This window comes from Symsagittifera roscoffensis, chromosome 6 (assembly GCF_963678635.1).
Source record: "Symsagittifera roscoffensis chromosome 6, txSymRosc1.1, whole genome shotgun sequence".
Classification (NCBI taxonomy): Eukaryota; Metazoa; Xenacoelomorpha; order Acoela; family Convolutidae; genus Symsagittifera; species Symsagittifera roscoffensis.
The window spans coordinates 35,376,898-35,393,422 of record NC_087067.1 but is presented as its reverse complement, the minus strand read 5'-3'; the positions used below and the strand labels follow the sequence as shown (position 1 = coordinate 35,393,422).

Here is a 16,525-nt window from a genome sequence, read left to right as displayed (position 1 = left end):
AACTTTAAAACTTTTGTAAGCTTGAATTTAATTGAGTTAAAAATAATAAAAATTATTTAGTAAATTAATTCAAAGTTAGTTTTACTAATTTTATAAAAGTTCTTGGCTTCTAAAGGACTCACATCTTGATCCTCGCACAAATAAAGCTTCATTGTTCTTTCATCTAAAAGATAACAATAGTCACTCAGAATTTAATATCATTCAAATCTTTAATTTTTGAATCAACCCTTTCTTAAATTTATAATCTTTCTCTAAAAATTAAACATTAAACTTAAAACTCTCTAAACCCCAGATGAGTGGAACCGGTTCAAAACTAGTATTTACATCCAATTATATTATTGATAAACTAATCTGTGTAAAATACTTCTTACTATCCACTCATGATCCATAACTAACACTTACTATAAATGGTATAGCTGGAACTATTCATATTTTCAGCGACAGAACAGAATAAATATAATTTAGCAAAGAGTCGTTCTCTTTCAAAACAGTCCCTGATATCTTACTTCGCAAACACCAGCATACACTAGATCTGTTGAGACTGGGAGATATAAGAGTAAGGTTAAAATCGGTATTAGGCTAAGAAGTTGCACGAATGTATCCGGCCGAAAATAAGATAGCGTGACGAACAGAATGTGAACCTTATCTGAAATTACTTTATGAGTGAGCCACCCCGGACATAAATTCACAATGATAAAACTTTTGATCTTTTCAACTGCTACTTGATTCACTCCAGAAAAATTTCAGTTTGGCATATCGTTTCATTTGACGTCTCTCAGTGCTTTCTTTTTTCACGGAGGAGAAAAAAACACCCACCCGAATACAAAAGTTCTCCTCGTCTTCTGTAATCAGCACATATCAACCTATTACCTATGATATGCTAAAACTTATTCTGAGTGGAACGAAATGGTTCGTTCTTTAACTTTAGTAATTCGCAAGCCAAGAAATTCATAGGTTTTCAATCCAATAATTTTTTCTAAATAATGTTTATTCAACATTTTGTCAAACTTGAAATGTTTTTAATTAAATCTACACAAATCTATTTCTTCTGCTGTTTTTTTATTAATTTTGTTTCTTCGCAGCAACTGCGAGCCAGAGTTGCCGTAAGTGCTGATCATATGACATTTTTTCATATTCTCATTCTTTCTCGAATCTGTTTGGATATCTATCTCGAACTATCATTTAACACCGAAAGCTCAACCGATTTGAAAGGTCAGTTATGCAGCCAATTTTGAGGCGCGGGGTTTCCGGAATTGGGTTTTTAGTATCTATGAATCATTTCATGAATGATGAGACAAAAAAGTTCAGATGACATTTAAAGTTATTTTAAAAAATGGATTGTTTTTTACAGGAACAGACGCAGCCAGTCTCGAAGTGGATCTAAACAGCCTCTCTCCGCCTACGATTCCCTAGACGACCCAAACAGCCTCGCCAACAGACAGACAGAGAAAGTGACTCTAAATGTGGGGGGAACAGTATTCATTACATTCAAAGACACCCTTGTAAGAGTGCCATGTACCCGGCTGTACTACTTGATGAAGACACCCTGTGAGAATCTTCATCCGGCAGAGTACGATACGGAGACTGGAGTCTACTTCTTCGATAGACATCCGGGCTTGTTCGAACATATTGTAAACTATTACAGGTAAACCGCTCTTCAACTAACTCTTCATGGGTTTAAATTCCCTTTCTGAAAAAAAAAGCTTTAACGAATTTCAATTTCACTTTTTTGGCAATAATTTACCAGAAATTTCATTTTGGACTACTGATTCGACATTAAATCGCATTAATCAGATTTTCAAATAAAGCAAAAAGATTTGTAAAAAGATCAACAGAAAAATGTGGAAACTCATTAGACCATTAATGTTCAGAACGTGATTCAGATGAGTTTGCTCCAGAGATAGATGAAAGCAAAACAACATTTTTCTTCGTTTTGTATGTGTCTTATCAATATGAAGTATAGAATCCTGTTTTGTTGGTTGCGTGTCTAGAACTGGTCAGTTGCATGTTCCTCGAGACATCTGCTGGCCCCTGTTCGAGAATGAGCTCAACTATTGGGGACTAGACCACACCCATCTCGAGTCATGTTGCTGGATGGTGTACAGGTACGACAACCGTCTCAAGATTTTCAACTTACAACATAAAAGAGTTGTTTTTCCCCATTGTTTTCATTGTTTTCACGTGCCTAATATGGCAAAGTTTGCGTTCCTGCTTGTAACTTAACAGTCCATCGCTTCTGTATGTCTCCAGGCACCACACAGACAACGAGAACACCCTGAAGGCCCTGGACGAGGAGGACAAGAACGAGAAGTTGGACCCTAGAGTGGGGGACAACACTTTGGGCAAATGGGACAGAAACATGTGCAAACTCTGGACACTCATTGACGACCCCATGTCATCCATACCCTCTAAGGTCAGTTGGGGTCAAAGTCACAGATGCAAATTTTAATGACCAAAGGCTTTATTCTCAAGTTTTGTCATTCAAAATGCTTCATTGCCTAGGGTTACAGGAAACTGTTTTTGAAAGCTCCATTTATATAAGGATGAAGCTTGAAGCTTGGATTAAGAAAAATTTCCCCTAGTCCTTAGTGTGAGAACTACTTGTAATTGAATCATTTGAGGAATCAAAAAAACGTCCATGGAAAACTTTTTGTCTAATATAATGAACACAATTATAACATGTGACATTTTTTCTAGCTCGGAAGGGTATAAATCATCTTTGATCAGTTGCATTGCAATGATCAACTATCAATTTTCAAAGCTCATCTTGATTTTTGTTCGAGGGTGCATAGGCTGTTATTGCCGTGATTGGTTTTTACTTTTGGTTCGAGTAAATTGAAAGGCTGTTATATCTATACACAATTTCCATAAAATCAGATTTGCAATTAATTTCAGTTCGGTTGATTTTAACGTTTCCTTGACGTTTGACTTCGTGACGCTAACAAGTCGTTAATTAGATGACACGAAAACCCTTTTAAGTTTTCACGAAAAGTTTTTTGTTTTAATTTATTGATTCTTCCTTTGAACAAAAAAATAATCGTACTGATTGTTTTTTTTTAATCAGCATTTGCACCAAATTCAAATCAAATTCAAATAACATTGATGCGGTGCATATAAAACAGTCCCATACAAAACAGGCCAGAATAAAACAGTCCAAAAACCATAAAAAGTAACGAAAAAAAAACACTTCGATCAGTCCAAACTAATTTTAAACGGTCAAAGAATACAGAGCCGACTGTCGCTGGCAAGCTTGCAATGCGTTTAACCGACCATGGTGATGACTTTTTTTGCTTATACTGTTTGGTTGGACAATGGAGAACTCTCAGCCTACTGGCTTTTAAAAACAAATATTGGTTCGGACTAGTTTTCGACTGTTTCTTTTTTCATTTACATAATTTTTTGGACTGCTTTGAAATGCATTTTTGTATGGGATTGTTATGCGCAGACACGCTTGCCACTAATTTGAATGCAAGCAATAAAATAAGCATTAACTAGAATTAACAAAACAAAACTGCTCGAATCAGGGCACATCCCTAAATATTCCGCCTGACCATTAACTGGTCTCCAATAGTTTTTGGCTAGTAAAAAATTGACAAACTATGTTTTTAAGCTGATAATATCAAACTTTAAGTGTTAAAATTTAAGTCGTGTATGGACTTAATCAGAACAATCAGCGTGCCGAAACTCATTTGGGAACAATTTGCAGTGCGGAGTAACTCAACTCGCGTAAACAATGCAGATTACACTTTCAGCATCAACAGTTTGTTTTACACTTGGATTGTGTCAGGCTGTTTTAGTGGTTTGCAAAATTATAGTGGTTTGCAAATTGGGTATAATTTTTTTTTGCTTAAAACTATTATTTTAATTGCCGAAAATTGAATGATTAAAAAAACACACCAAGCATAAATATTCCGTCGGAACTTTAAGTCACTTCAGACTTTGAATAGCGTGAGACAAACTCATCAAATTGCTTTTTTCAAATGAAATGAAAAGTTTATTGTTCACAAGGTGACTTCCTCAACTTACTTTTGGCCCATACTAATTTTTTGGAAAGTGATTATAGTCTTACGGTTTGATAAAAAAACTGCGTTTTTTGGCGCTGCTCACCCCTCAAAATTAGCATTTATTGGCGCCGAACATATAGAAATTTATAAGCGTCGATTAACGAATGCCATAAATTAGTGAAGAAAAGGAAAAAATTGTCGTGAAATTTTCTACTGGCCAAACCTCCTATTTTCATTTGCACTGAGATTTTTTTTGAAAAGTATACTAGGAGATTTCCAATATAAATTGAAAAGCTTTAATATGGTATCAGACCTAGCCTCTGATATTGTTCGTACCATCCCAAGATATCACGCTTGCTCGTTCATACACTCCGATTTTGTTCGTACCAGTTTTGCCTTTCACAAGCTTTAAATTTTTAAGCTCACAGAAAAATATAACGAAGTAAGCCTCGCAATGATTTAGAAAATATTTACTTTGACTGATATTTGCGGTTACACTTGCGAACGACTAAACAATTTATAATGAGGTGCTCTTTCTAATGAATTCTGCTTGTTGCAAATTTCGCAACTCTAAAGAAATGATGAAGTAATGAGATTTCAAACTTTTTTTCTGTGTTTGTAATCCGTAGGAAAATTTAAAACAACTATCGTTTTTTCTTCAAAAGCTTTATTTATTGATATAAAAATTTTGGACGCTCTATTTCATACTACTTTTTTTGTTTTCAGCCAAACTCTAATAATTTAGTGTAGAATGGGAACGGATCTTTTCTATTACAAAGGTTGGGTAACTCCCTGCGATTTCAAAAACTTCAAAGAAAAATAGAAATCGAACAATAGTGGCTTCAAATAATAATTACATCGACACGATTCGAACTCCCTCAAATTTATTTTTCTGAGACAAGAAACTTTTATTAATTCTCTGAGATCAGAAAAAATGGTCTGGGCATTTTACCTTTCAAAACGTTTTTCTGCTGATGATCCACGGAAAAAATAATCCATTTTTTGATAGGTTGTTTATTTCTTAGAATATTTGTTTTTGAAGTGATTCATAGTATGAAATAATACAAAAACAGCAGATGTTGATAACTTTTGGGAAACACTGAAAACTTCAATCAGACCGGGAAAATTGGCAATACCTATAAGATTGCATTAAAGTAAGCTAAATAGAACCGTGGCTGAGACAGCAGAACTCAGGCAAGTGAAATGGAAGGCCGTCAACTTTCAACCAAAAAGATCAAACACAAAAATTGCTTAACTCAAAAAGACGGAAATAAAATTTTTTTGATTGTTTCAGTCAAATTATAAAACAATCAACTGATCCCGTGGTAATTCAGACATAGCTTAAAGTTCTGAATTTTGGAAAAACAAACAAGAGGCATCACTTACAAAAATGTTTTCTTGTTCCGGCAAATTCTGAAGGTCAAAATTTCTATAACAACAAAAAAAAACGTATCTTTTTCAAGAAAAGTTTGTTGAAAGAATAGAAAAGATTTCCACAAGAAAGAATAGAACATTTATGCTATGTCGGGCTTTTTCTTTAGACTGATTTAATTTTCTACTAATTTTTTTGAGCATTATAAAAACATATAAAAATTTGACAACCTTCTCCTATTAAAAATGTTTTTGCCTGTGATTGATCTTAAATGAATACGAAACAACGCTTTTATTGCTCTCCAATTTTTTTCTATCACCATTACTACTTAGCAAACTAAGTTTCGGTGCTTTCAAATTAAAGACTACAAAAAAGAATCAAAAGAAGTTACGAACCAGTATAGGTGGTTTTAACAGGTTATCCAAATGACAATCATAGCTGTCAAATATCAGTTATGATCGTGGATAAAAAATAACTACAAATGCTTGCCAATGTTTTGTGGCACGTAAAAAACTTTCACAATTCCTGCTCTAAAAATGGGCAAATTTTGGTCCAACTCTATAAATTGGAAAGTTGGTATTAGTGTTAACACAAATAAACTAAAAACTGTCAAACCGTTTGTTCTCAAGTCTGTTCTGCAAAACAGTTAAAATAACAAAACAAAACACATTAAATTTGATTAAGAAAACCCAAATTCTCTTCTAAATCTCTTTTTTAAGCGCTTGATTTTTAATCCAGGTTTCGAAAATAGCGACGGAATATTTTGCTTTTGGTGTTTTTATTCAGTTAAATTTCGATTTTTTTGTCAAGTGTTTTAAAACTTTTTTAAATCACCTGGAAGATATTACTGTTCTGATCTCGAAATTACAAACGTTTTTCTGATATGATCTTTTTATAAGCCGTGCAAAACACAAGAAGATAGACCGAACTTGCAGCTAAAATGGCTTCAAGTGTCATTATTTTTATTGGGTTCTCAAAATATTTGTGGTAGAAAAAACTCAGTAACCCAGGAATATTTTTTTTTCTTCAAAACTTAGAAAAAAATTATCTCTATGAACAAATAAATTGTTCGTAGAGACCAGCTTGAAAAAAAATCGGATGGAAAAAAAAACAAAGAAGTGAAAATAGCGTGACGATTGCATCAAAACTAACTCAACAGAAAACTTCAAAACATTTCAAAGATTCCCAAGCAGATTGAATAATTTTAGTACAATGATACTGGTCAGGCTCAATTTGGCTCTTTTTAAGCTCTTTTTAAGCTGATTATTTGACCCAAATTGGCTAAATTAGCATTTTTAGCCCCCGTTACCTCACAAAAAGTACTCAGAGGAAAAAATAATTCATATAAATTTTAGCTCAAATCAACAAAAATTTTCAAGTAGTATTAAAAAAGTAGTATTAAAAAAGGCTAGTTAAAAGTCGAAATTGATCTAGATAGAGAAAAAACCCGAGCTCAAAATGTCAGTTTCTTGAAACGTAAGAACAATAATAGTTATTAAACGAAAAATTTTATTTGCTTTTTGGTGAAGTGGTTACTTCTCCGCCTGTCAATCGAAAGGTCAGATGTTCGAGGCCCAACATGATCCGTGCTTGTTGCTTGAGGGTGAGGCAACATTATACAGACAAAAAATGTAGCCAAAAAAGTTGCATGCAAATCTTAACCTGGGGCTAACAGCGGTTATCCGTAAAGATCTGAACAGCTCGTATGTCGGTCCTTTCCCTTGGTGATAAATCGTCTTAAAAAAGGAGTTTGAAAGTCATTTTGGAGTCCAAGACATTTACATTTTTTTTTACAAATCATCAAAAGGTAAGCTGATCTTATATGGCAAAAATACCCCTCTACCCAATAAACGCCTTAGCTTTACTGCTCTACTAGTTTTTATCTGGATTGTTTTAAACAGCGCTGGCTTAAGTTGAAAAAATGCCATTTATTAAATACCATTTATCTGTAACAGTCTGTTTTAGTTTTTTTGGCTGGTGGGTGAGTGGTCTAGATCAAATAAATTTCATCTGATTACTTTTTTTCCTAACGCGTCATTATCATTCCGACTTTTGATGAAAGTGACAAAATAGTTCTGTTCTAATCGAGTGGTTTTTTTTTCAGACAGTTTTGACTTTTTACAATCAATTTTTGTTCCGTTAATTTTTTCCATGCGAATACCATTCCATAGATTTTAATAAGCAGTTGAAACATTCAGGGCTTCCTCCTGATACGAGCAGTTTTTTGTATTTTACCGTCCCATTGGTTGAAATGTTTCCATTCTGCTTTTCTCGGATAATTCGGGCTGATATGTGTTCTTAAGCTTGCCAAAACCGAAACACGAACTATTTATTAAAAGCCTGGCGGTTATCTACTGAAAAATCGTAGATATCGTCGCAATGGGTTGAAATGCTTCCATTCTGCTTTTCTCGGATAATTCGGGCTGATATGTGTTCTTAAGCTTGCCAAAACCGAGACACGAACTATTCATTAAAAGCCTGGCGGTTATCTACTGAAAAATCTTTTTTGCATCTGCTGGTATCTGCTGCTAATCAAAATAAGACCAAGTTTGTCAATTTTTTAATAAGACAAAGTCTGCCTTCCAGACAAATATCATACATATGAAATTTTTTGCTTAAGCGGACACATCCAATATACCCACTCACCAAAATAATAATGCAAAACTATTCACCGGCGAACACTTATTAGAGAGAACACTTTTCGAATGATAGCTTTTTCGGTCAATTGGCGTGGTCAGAAATTATAAATGTCTGCTCCTGGAGCGGTATCTCATCAAAGTTTCCTCCTGCCGGCTATGTGATCCGGCTGGTGGGTCCATAGTTCTAAGTTGGTGGTGGAAATATTAATTTCTTTTTCCTGGACTGTTTTAGTTGACATAATTATTAGTTAGTTTGGAAGTGAAAAACAACTTATTGCACTTTTGAAATGAACAGGGAAAGTTAGGAAATGTGATGAAAAAATGAAACTGGTGGTTTTTGTTTGTTTCAGTGCATAGCTTTCCTCTCTCTCACTCTTATTCTAGTGTCAGTGGCAATATTCTGTCTGGAGACACACAAATTGTTCCGGGAGGAGAAGGGCAAAAAAGTGTTCAACATAACCCTCTCAAATGGCGAGACAATAACACGCACCGAAATCATCACAGAACCTCTAGAGTTCCTGTTCTATATCGAAACAGTCTGCATCATTTGGTTCTGCATCGAATTCTTTGTTCGCCTTATATCCTGCCCAAGTAAAGCCACATTTCTCAAGAGCCCTCTTAACATTGTGGATTTTCTAGCCATCTTGCCTTATTTTGTAGACCTCTATAAGATATCGAGTAACTCGACCGGGTTTCTCAGAATCGTCAGGATTTGCAGGGTTTTTCGAGTGTTCAAGCTAACAAGACACTTAACAGGGCTGAAAATTCTTTGGCACACGTTACACGCAAGTATGAAAGAACTATTTATTCTTGCCATCTTTATGTGTCTTGGAGTCGTCATCTTTGCCAGTTTAATTTTCTACGCCGAACGTCTTTTTGAAGATTCAGATGACAATCCGGAGACTGATTTTATCGACATACCACATGGCTTCTGGTGGGCTCTCGTTACCATGACAACGCTGGGTTATGGTGACATGGTGCCCAAAACGTTTTCAGGTCAAATCGTTGGATCTCTTTGCGCCCTTTGTGGGTTATTGACAATCGCTCTTCCAGTACCAGTTATAGTATCTAATTTCTCCCTCTATTACAGCCATTATCAAGCGAAAGTGAAACTGCCCAAAAATCATTTTAAAGACAAAGACGGCAGCTCTGCAAGTCCTGGAAACTCAGGGTTTAACTCGGGATCACAGACATTAGCAGGGTCGCCCATACATCAGCGGTTCTCGGAAATCGTTGAAGCGCCCGAAGAAGATCACAACCCAAGTCATAAATCGTTATTTGTTGAACTGGAGAGAGAAGACTCTTTTGATGAGCCGCCGCCGAATGGTCCTTCCGACTATGGCGGGGCTTCGGAGTACAGGGTTCCAGTTGGGAGACGAGGGCGACGTCCAGTATCGTACACGGACGGAGAACTGCCAAATATATTTCCATCTCAATCTCAACAACACATCATAGCCAATGGTGGGATAATTTGAGCTGGAGGCTATTTTTACCTTATAGTAATGATAATCATTCCTATCATTTTTACTTTAGTTGGTTAGAAAGGGTTTGCTTGGTTGTTTAGCCTCGAAATAGTAGTTTTGGTCTAATTTGCAGTCGTAACAAGTTGAATAAAAAAATGAAAAGGTATCTGTATTCGGTAGACGAGGAACCATTCAAAAAGCATAAATATTTAGATTAAAAATTTTTTTGATGATTAACTTGAACAGAAAAAAAAACTTTTCTCGTCGGGAGTTTATTACTACGAAATGATGCCCAAACGAATCTAAAACTTTTCAAGTGTTTTTATTGCCAATACTTACTACGTTTTAGGATGAGCCCACGCCGAAACGAAATTAAAATTCAAAGCTCTCCAAAAACGGCATTTCGGTGACTTTGTTCTGGGCAAGCTCTGAAAATGATGTTTTTAAATAGAAAAAATGGCCGATAAGTTACCCATCCCTCGTGAACATTCGTCACTGATAAGAGACTTGAAAGCAATCCTTTTCAATTTTATTTTCAGACGTGCGCCAAAGTGAGAATCACTTGAGTAAATATCCGCGAAAACAATCTGCGCCACTAGAGGTAAAAATGAGAGATTTGATCCCCGGACCTCCGGAGACTAATTATAATATTCACTATGCGCCTCAACGGTACTCCGCTCCCATTTCCCCCTTTGAACCTGTCATCAGTGTCGAAAACCACATCAATCAAAGTCACGGAGATGACATGGAACTGGCGGGAAAACAGACAATGAGTCAGAGCTTTCTTCCTTATATGGACCAAAATCATCATCAAACATCCTTGGACTCAACATCCATCAAATTAGTTCCATCATCATCATCATGTAATAATATTAAAAACATCCATCACAAACCAAGTAAGGCGCCATTGCCGACAGAAGCTTCATCTGATATCAGTTCGAAAAGTCAACAAGCAAACAACACTTCAAGTAACAACAGAGGCAAAAGTAAACAACAAAACAGAAAGTCAACAACGCAATATGTCGAAGTTGAATGTGAAGTTTGAACTTTATTGTCAAATGAAAATTGATTTTCAAAATGAACTGATTTTTTTTTCATTTGTAAATTGTACTCTTAGATGTTTAATTTTAACACAGTGACTATCGTATAGTTTCTATAGTGGCAACTAGTCAACAGACCAAGTTTTATCTCTATTCCATCACACAAAAGAAATCCAAAGAAAAAACCAGTGTCTTATAACCAGAGTCGAGGTTTTCGGTTTCATTTTCAATCGAGACACAGTCGATACAGAAACTTCAAAACATCATTTTGTCAGTCGACTTATTTCATTATTTGAATCAAAAATTACGAAACTGTAATTTTTGAATGGCAGAAAATATTTTTGGTCGAAACAAAACTTTTTTTGGTTGAGTCGGTCGAAACAAAAAAAAAACTTGGGTCGAACACAGACGAACAGAATTTGCTTTGGTCAAGTCGGTCGAAGCATGGTGTTTTTGCGTTGAACAAAGTCGAGCTTAATTTCATTCGTTCGAGTCTTCTTATATTTCTAAAATTATTTGTTTCCAAATCAATTATTATTGAAATCGTTTTCCTCGGCCTAATTTTTTTCGGTCAAAAATTTTCTTGGTGGAATTGTTTTTCTTTAGTCAAACACGACCGAAAGTTTTTGTCTCCGTCGAAGATTTTTTTGGTCAAAACTTGTCAAAAGCTTTTCACAAACGTTCATAGTAGAAACTTTGATAATTTGGGTCGAGTTGGCATAAATTTAACCTGAGAGCCTACACCAGTTCTGCCTAGAAACCAGGAAGACGGTAGTAGATTCAAACTGAAAAGTTTGCGTTGTAATGCTTTGTAGGTTACTGCTAGGAAAATTTCTTGCACATTTTTTTCTTATTTATGACGACTTCAAAACAAAAATTGAAAAAACAGTGAAAATTGAGCACTAGTTTAGAACAGCATGTTAAAAAAGACTTGTTGCTTACCAATGAGTTGCAAGTATCTTTCAAAAAGTGAGAGGCAAGTAAATTTTTATCGATTTGCAAAATATTATAGCTTGTATAGCTTTTAACAAATTTATCGGACAACCGACATATTAAATTTTTGAAATAATTCTGACCATCAAATTTAATCGAAATACTTCTAAGAAGGTTTGCGTTTGCCTTCTTTTGGCGTTTTATGTGTTTTTTTGCTCCGAAAAACAACCTGGCAAAGTATTGATGAAAGAACATAATTTCTTTCTCCGGTAAAAGTTTTGCATTGCTTTTTTGACAATTCAAAGGCAGTTTTGAAAATTCGATTGCAGTTTTAACGCCATTTCAGTCTCAAGGTCAGAATTTTTTCAAAAATTTAAGATGTCTGAGAAATTTGTTAAAAGCTATAGAGAGTTGCATGCCGAGTTCCATGTCGAATTTTAAGGCAATATTGAGACACACTTTCTGCCTGAAAAGTTGATTTTGCATGCAAATATGGTCTTAAAAAACTAATTTGCTCTTTTTAACGTTTTTAAATTAATTTTGTCGGTCTGAACTTTTTCCTATTAAGAAATGTGACAATTTTATCGGACAGTGTCTTTAGCAAATGACCTATATCAGAAAATATTGCATGGGAAAACTAACTTTTCAAACAGAAAAAATATCTCAAAGTCTCCTAAAATTTCAAACTTGCATGCAAAACTTTCTTATAATTTGTAAATTGCTCATTTTCAATTGTTTCTGTCTACTCCAGCTTTTTTGCTACTTATTATAAGGGTTGAAATTATGTTCACAAAATTGACCTCTGCCTTTGAACTGCAAAACAGCAAACCAAAAAGATTGCGCTTTTTCAGAGGTCAACATGTTTTGAAAGTTCTTTTGTATAGTTAACGCCATATTGTTGGCACTATCGATGACCATGGGCAATTTAATTGGTCAAAATTACAGTTTTTTAGGATAACTTGTTTTTTTGTAAAAAATTTTTACTTATGGAAATCAGTAAGAAACTGAAATTTGACGTCAAAATGAGCAGTTTAAGGTTAATTACCTTCGTTCAGCATTGTTGACCGAAAATGATATTGTCCATTAGGCATTAATTTAATTTCAATAGTTTAATTAGTAGCGAAAAGTTCTGACTAACAGTTTTGTCTATCAATTTGTCTCTATCAATCTTTATTTTGTCTCTATCTATATTTGTCTTCTTTAAGCTAGTTTTGTCTCTATCGATTTTTGTCTCAAGTGATCTAAATTTGAGGACAACGTGTTTTTAAGTGCAAGTTTTAGTCTTTTTGTCCAATTAATTTAAAATATCACCGCGCATAAATCTGTTTTAACCTCTTAGGATACAGAACGACCTAGTGAGAAGTTGAAGTGATTAGTACAATTATAGGTCCTGTTTCGCCAGCTGTCAACTTTCTTGAGCTCTCGAAGTCGTCCTTGTTCATTTCATTTTGCCCTCTTACATGTTATTTAAAATAAATATTTACTAGAAATATGTACAACTCATTTTCTAGAAATATGTATCATATAAGATCTTACAAGATATTTTAAGTTGACCAGGTGGTTTTATAGGTCAAAATACTAAGGAAAAAATTTCTTAAGAAGAAGCAGATGAAATGTTTAAAAATCAAACTACCGGATTTGTCTCACGAGGTGAAAAAAAATGCATTTTTCTGAATTGGATTGTTGAACATAAATTTCATTCTCATTTTTTAAAAATAAACCACAATTTTGAAATTTTTTCCTTCATATTTTTAGGGCTTTATGAATGGAAAAAAAAATCAAAATATTATAGTGATTTAAATTTTTTTATTCATTCATGAAAGCTATATATTTTCAAAACTATACATGGATAGCCAGTTACTATGCAATTAACAAAGAATGTTTCTACCACAATTTTAAAAACAATAAAACAAAATGTCAAATTATTATCGTTTTTTTTCTGCGTGGTGTGGTAAATGGATCTGATTCAAAAATGAGAATTTAGGTGGCCTGATTGGCTGGTGGCCTGATCGAGTCATTGTAAAAAAAGGAAAATTGGACAAAAATTTCAATAAAAAACTAACTAGAAAACCTTAAAAATAGTCATCAAAATTTTGTGAAAAAATTCCAAAGCTTTTCAATTTTTTTCCAGAATTTTTGAGTTTTAGTTTTATAAAATGGGGCCTAAAAATTCAAAATTTTTTAAACTCAATAAAATTAAATTAAAACATTTTTGTCGTTTTAATTTTGAGTGAAATAGCTGCAATCTGATCTATCATTAGACTATTTTTGATGATTATTTGTGGTACCTGATTTTGCGTGGAGAAAAACCAAAAGGAATCCGCATACAATTTTCCTTCGCATTTTTAATGGCCGGAACAGTTAGTTGTCGGGCCGTATCTATTTGCTAAAGAAAAAACATTTTTTTTGTTTTTTTTTTCCAATTTTTGTTATTAATGCCGACTCAAAGCACCGGGTTACGAATTTTGTTCATTAAATTTATTTTTGTGAAGACGATGCTTAGAGAGGCTGCAAAGCCTTTCATTGATCCTCTGCGAATCGCAAAAACGCCAATCGCTAGTTTTATTAAAAAGTGAATTGTAACTCTTTTGAAGAAACATGCTTTTTCAATAAACCTAATACCGAGCCGATTGAAAAATTTCTTGTTTTCAAAATGTTTTGTTTGCCAAAGGTTCCAAAATTTTCTCATCAAAACAACTTATGTGTGCATCTGAATTTCAGCAACAGTTTTTTTGATTAAAAAATTGAGCAGTCATAAACATTTTTTTTGTTTTGGTTAAAACAACTAATATTTTGCACTGGCATTCAAAATAGTCGTAGTAGCTCAAGTAATTGAATCATAAATTCTGCTCAGCTTGCAAAAACAGAAAAAAAGTCATAGTCTGCGGCAAAATCATGACAGACCAGAAAAGTTTATAGACTTCTTGAAAATCTAGAAATCAAAAAAAAAGGAAAAGACACATTAGATTTTGAAAAAAAAAAATCTATAATAATTATATCTTAATACTTCAAAAATTTTCTGGATTCCAACTCAAGTTATCACTTTTACATTGAGAAATAAAAGCTTCGCCATCTCTAATACTGAAAAAATGAGCATTTTTTGGACCTCAAACCTTGAAAGAATGAACACCTTTCTGATCTGAAATTCTAAAAGAACTTCACTTTTCCGATCTCAAAAACTGAAAGAATTAACATTTTCAATCTCAAATAATTTAATCCTGTTTTGAAAATTCCGCTTTTGCTAGATATTAGTTTGACCTGTAGCACCTAATTGTTCACGAAGGACTGGTTTGGTTTAGTATAACAAAGAAAACTATCATCCATCTATTTGGGCAATCCTCTTTCATTTGCGGAAAAAACTAAAAATTTCTAAACTCCCCTTACATTTGGGGAGTCCTGAACAACTAGCTATATTCTCTCGTCGCAGAGTCCTCGACAACATTAATGTGCCGACACGTTTTACGTAACTGGTATTTGAACGTGGGCGAAATTCACGGAAGTTTTGTGAGTTATTCATTTTAGAACGTGTTTAAAGACTTGCCGCTGGGAAAAAAACGATAAAATCAGTATCAAGAGTTGATGCAACAAAAGCCTAAATTGATATCAAAAACAAAAGAAGCTGCACCTTGAAAAACAGCGTGGTGACTCGAAGAACACATAATCAGGTATCCTGGAACTACAACGCAAAGAAGAAGCTATCTGAATAATTGCAGATAATTTTAAAACCTATACTTTATAAGTACACGTTGACCAAACTGGGACTTTTTAACAAACAATTCAGTTTTGATACAAACATGCAGTAGTTTGCAGACCGTTTTGCAGTTTTTTTTCTTCAAAATATATTTCATAAACGGTCTTTTACTTCAGCTGGTGCTTCCTTGTGCATCATTTTCACAGGCAACCTCATACGTAAAACTTTTGCTGACTCATTATTAAACACATCTACAGAAAATACAATTTTTTTTGGGCATTGAAATTTTTCAATTAGTGAGATGATTTATGAAAAAAGTTCAAGAACTTTGAAAAATTTTCAAATTTTGACTTAACTTTTCCTGGCCTATATTCACTCATCTATAAAAGCAGTTTTTTTCCCAAATGAGCAATGCCATAAGAAAAGACCTATGGTATTAACTTATCATTTCAGGACTATGAAATCTAAACAAAAAAATTAGACAACCACCAAATTCAAAAACCACCAATTTTTAAACTCTGACCTACTCTAAAACAGTTGTTTCTTTATTTTAACAAATCTTTTTGACATCAAAAATTTCGTTAAAACTCAATAATTTTGAAAAAAAACACGCTACAATTGAGCTTATTTTCCTGACACTTCAGAAATTGAATTTTATTATTTTTTGTTAAACGCTAGAAATTAGTTATAAAAATAAATAGAAATAGAAAAAAACTGCAGAGATGCTATGCTAAAAAAGTGCGGGGAGAAATATTCTTGAAGCCAACAGCAAAAAACACGCTAAAATTTAGTTTTCAGCAAAAAAATATTGTTTTGAGAACAAAAACGTGTTTTTTTATCATGGAACCCAAGGACTTTCTCACAACAACTCTCTGGCAACATTAGAGCAATTTTTAACGGTTACTTAAGACGAGATTAGCTTTTTTTAAATTGGACAATGTCGAAGTTATGTGCTATTCTCCGATAACAAAATAAGTTTGAATAAAAATGGAAGATTCGAAAACAAAAACGTGATTTCTTAAATGTCGATCGTAAAATTTCTCAAACTTGTACCGACATTTGTGAGAGATTTTTTTGAATTCGTCTGTTTTATTTTTGGCTAGTTCGGCATTCGTCTAATTTCGCCGCATCCGGTAGCTAACTCATTAGTCATAACAGCTAGTGTTTACATGCCTGTTTGAAAAGTCACTGATTAAATTTTATTGAATATGTAGTACGTTCAGTATTGCTTGCGTTATGTTGTTGAAAGACAAGGTAGCCGAGTGGTTAAGGTTTTGGACTGCTAATCCAATACGGTCTCCGTTCGTGGGTTCGAATCCCATCTCTATCAATTTTTTTTTCCTAAAATCTCCAGCTCATCGTTTTTTGAAAGGATAATTGGAA

The 16,525-nt window shown here is 33.9% G+C and overlaps 1 protein-coding gene and 1 non-coding gene across 2 annotated transcripts in view; both read left to right on the top strand.

Moving 5' to 3' along the window:
• Nucleotides 1-10,646, top strand: part of LOC134848865 (potassium voltage-gated channel subfamily C member 1-like) — a gene marked incomplete in the record, with an annotated part of 43,913 nt that extends 33,267 nt beyond the window's left edge. The window contains 5 exon segments of the mRNA XM_063866376.1: nt 1,352-1,645; nt 1,992-2,105; nt 2,251-2,413; nt 8,366-9,476; nt 10,018-10,646. Of these exon segments, the coding sequence (XP_063722446.1) occupies nt 1,352-1,645; nt 1,992-2,105; nt 2,251-2,413; nt 8,366-9,476; nt 10,018-10,523 (2,188 nt within the window).
• A 5,744-nt stretch (nt 10,647-16,390) lies between these two features.
• Trnas-gcu (transfer RNA serine (anticodon GCU)) lies at nt 16,391-16,472 on the top strand. Its single transcript has one exon. It is a non-coding gene; the product is annotated as a tRNA-Ser (tRNA).
• Nucleotides 16,473-16,525: the final 53 nt, after the last annotated feature.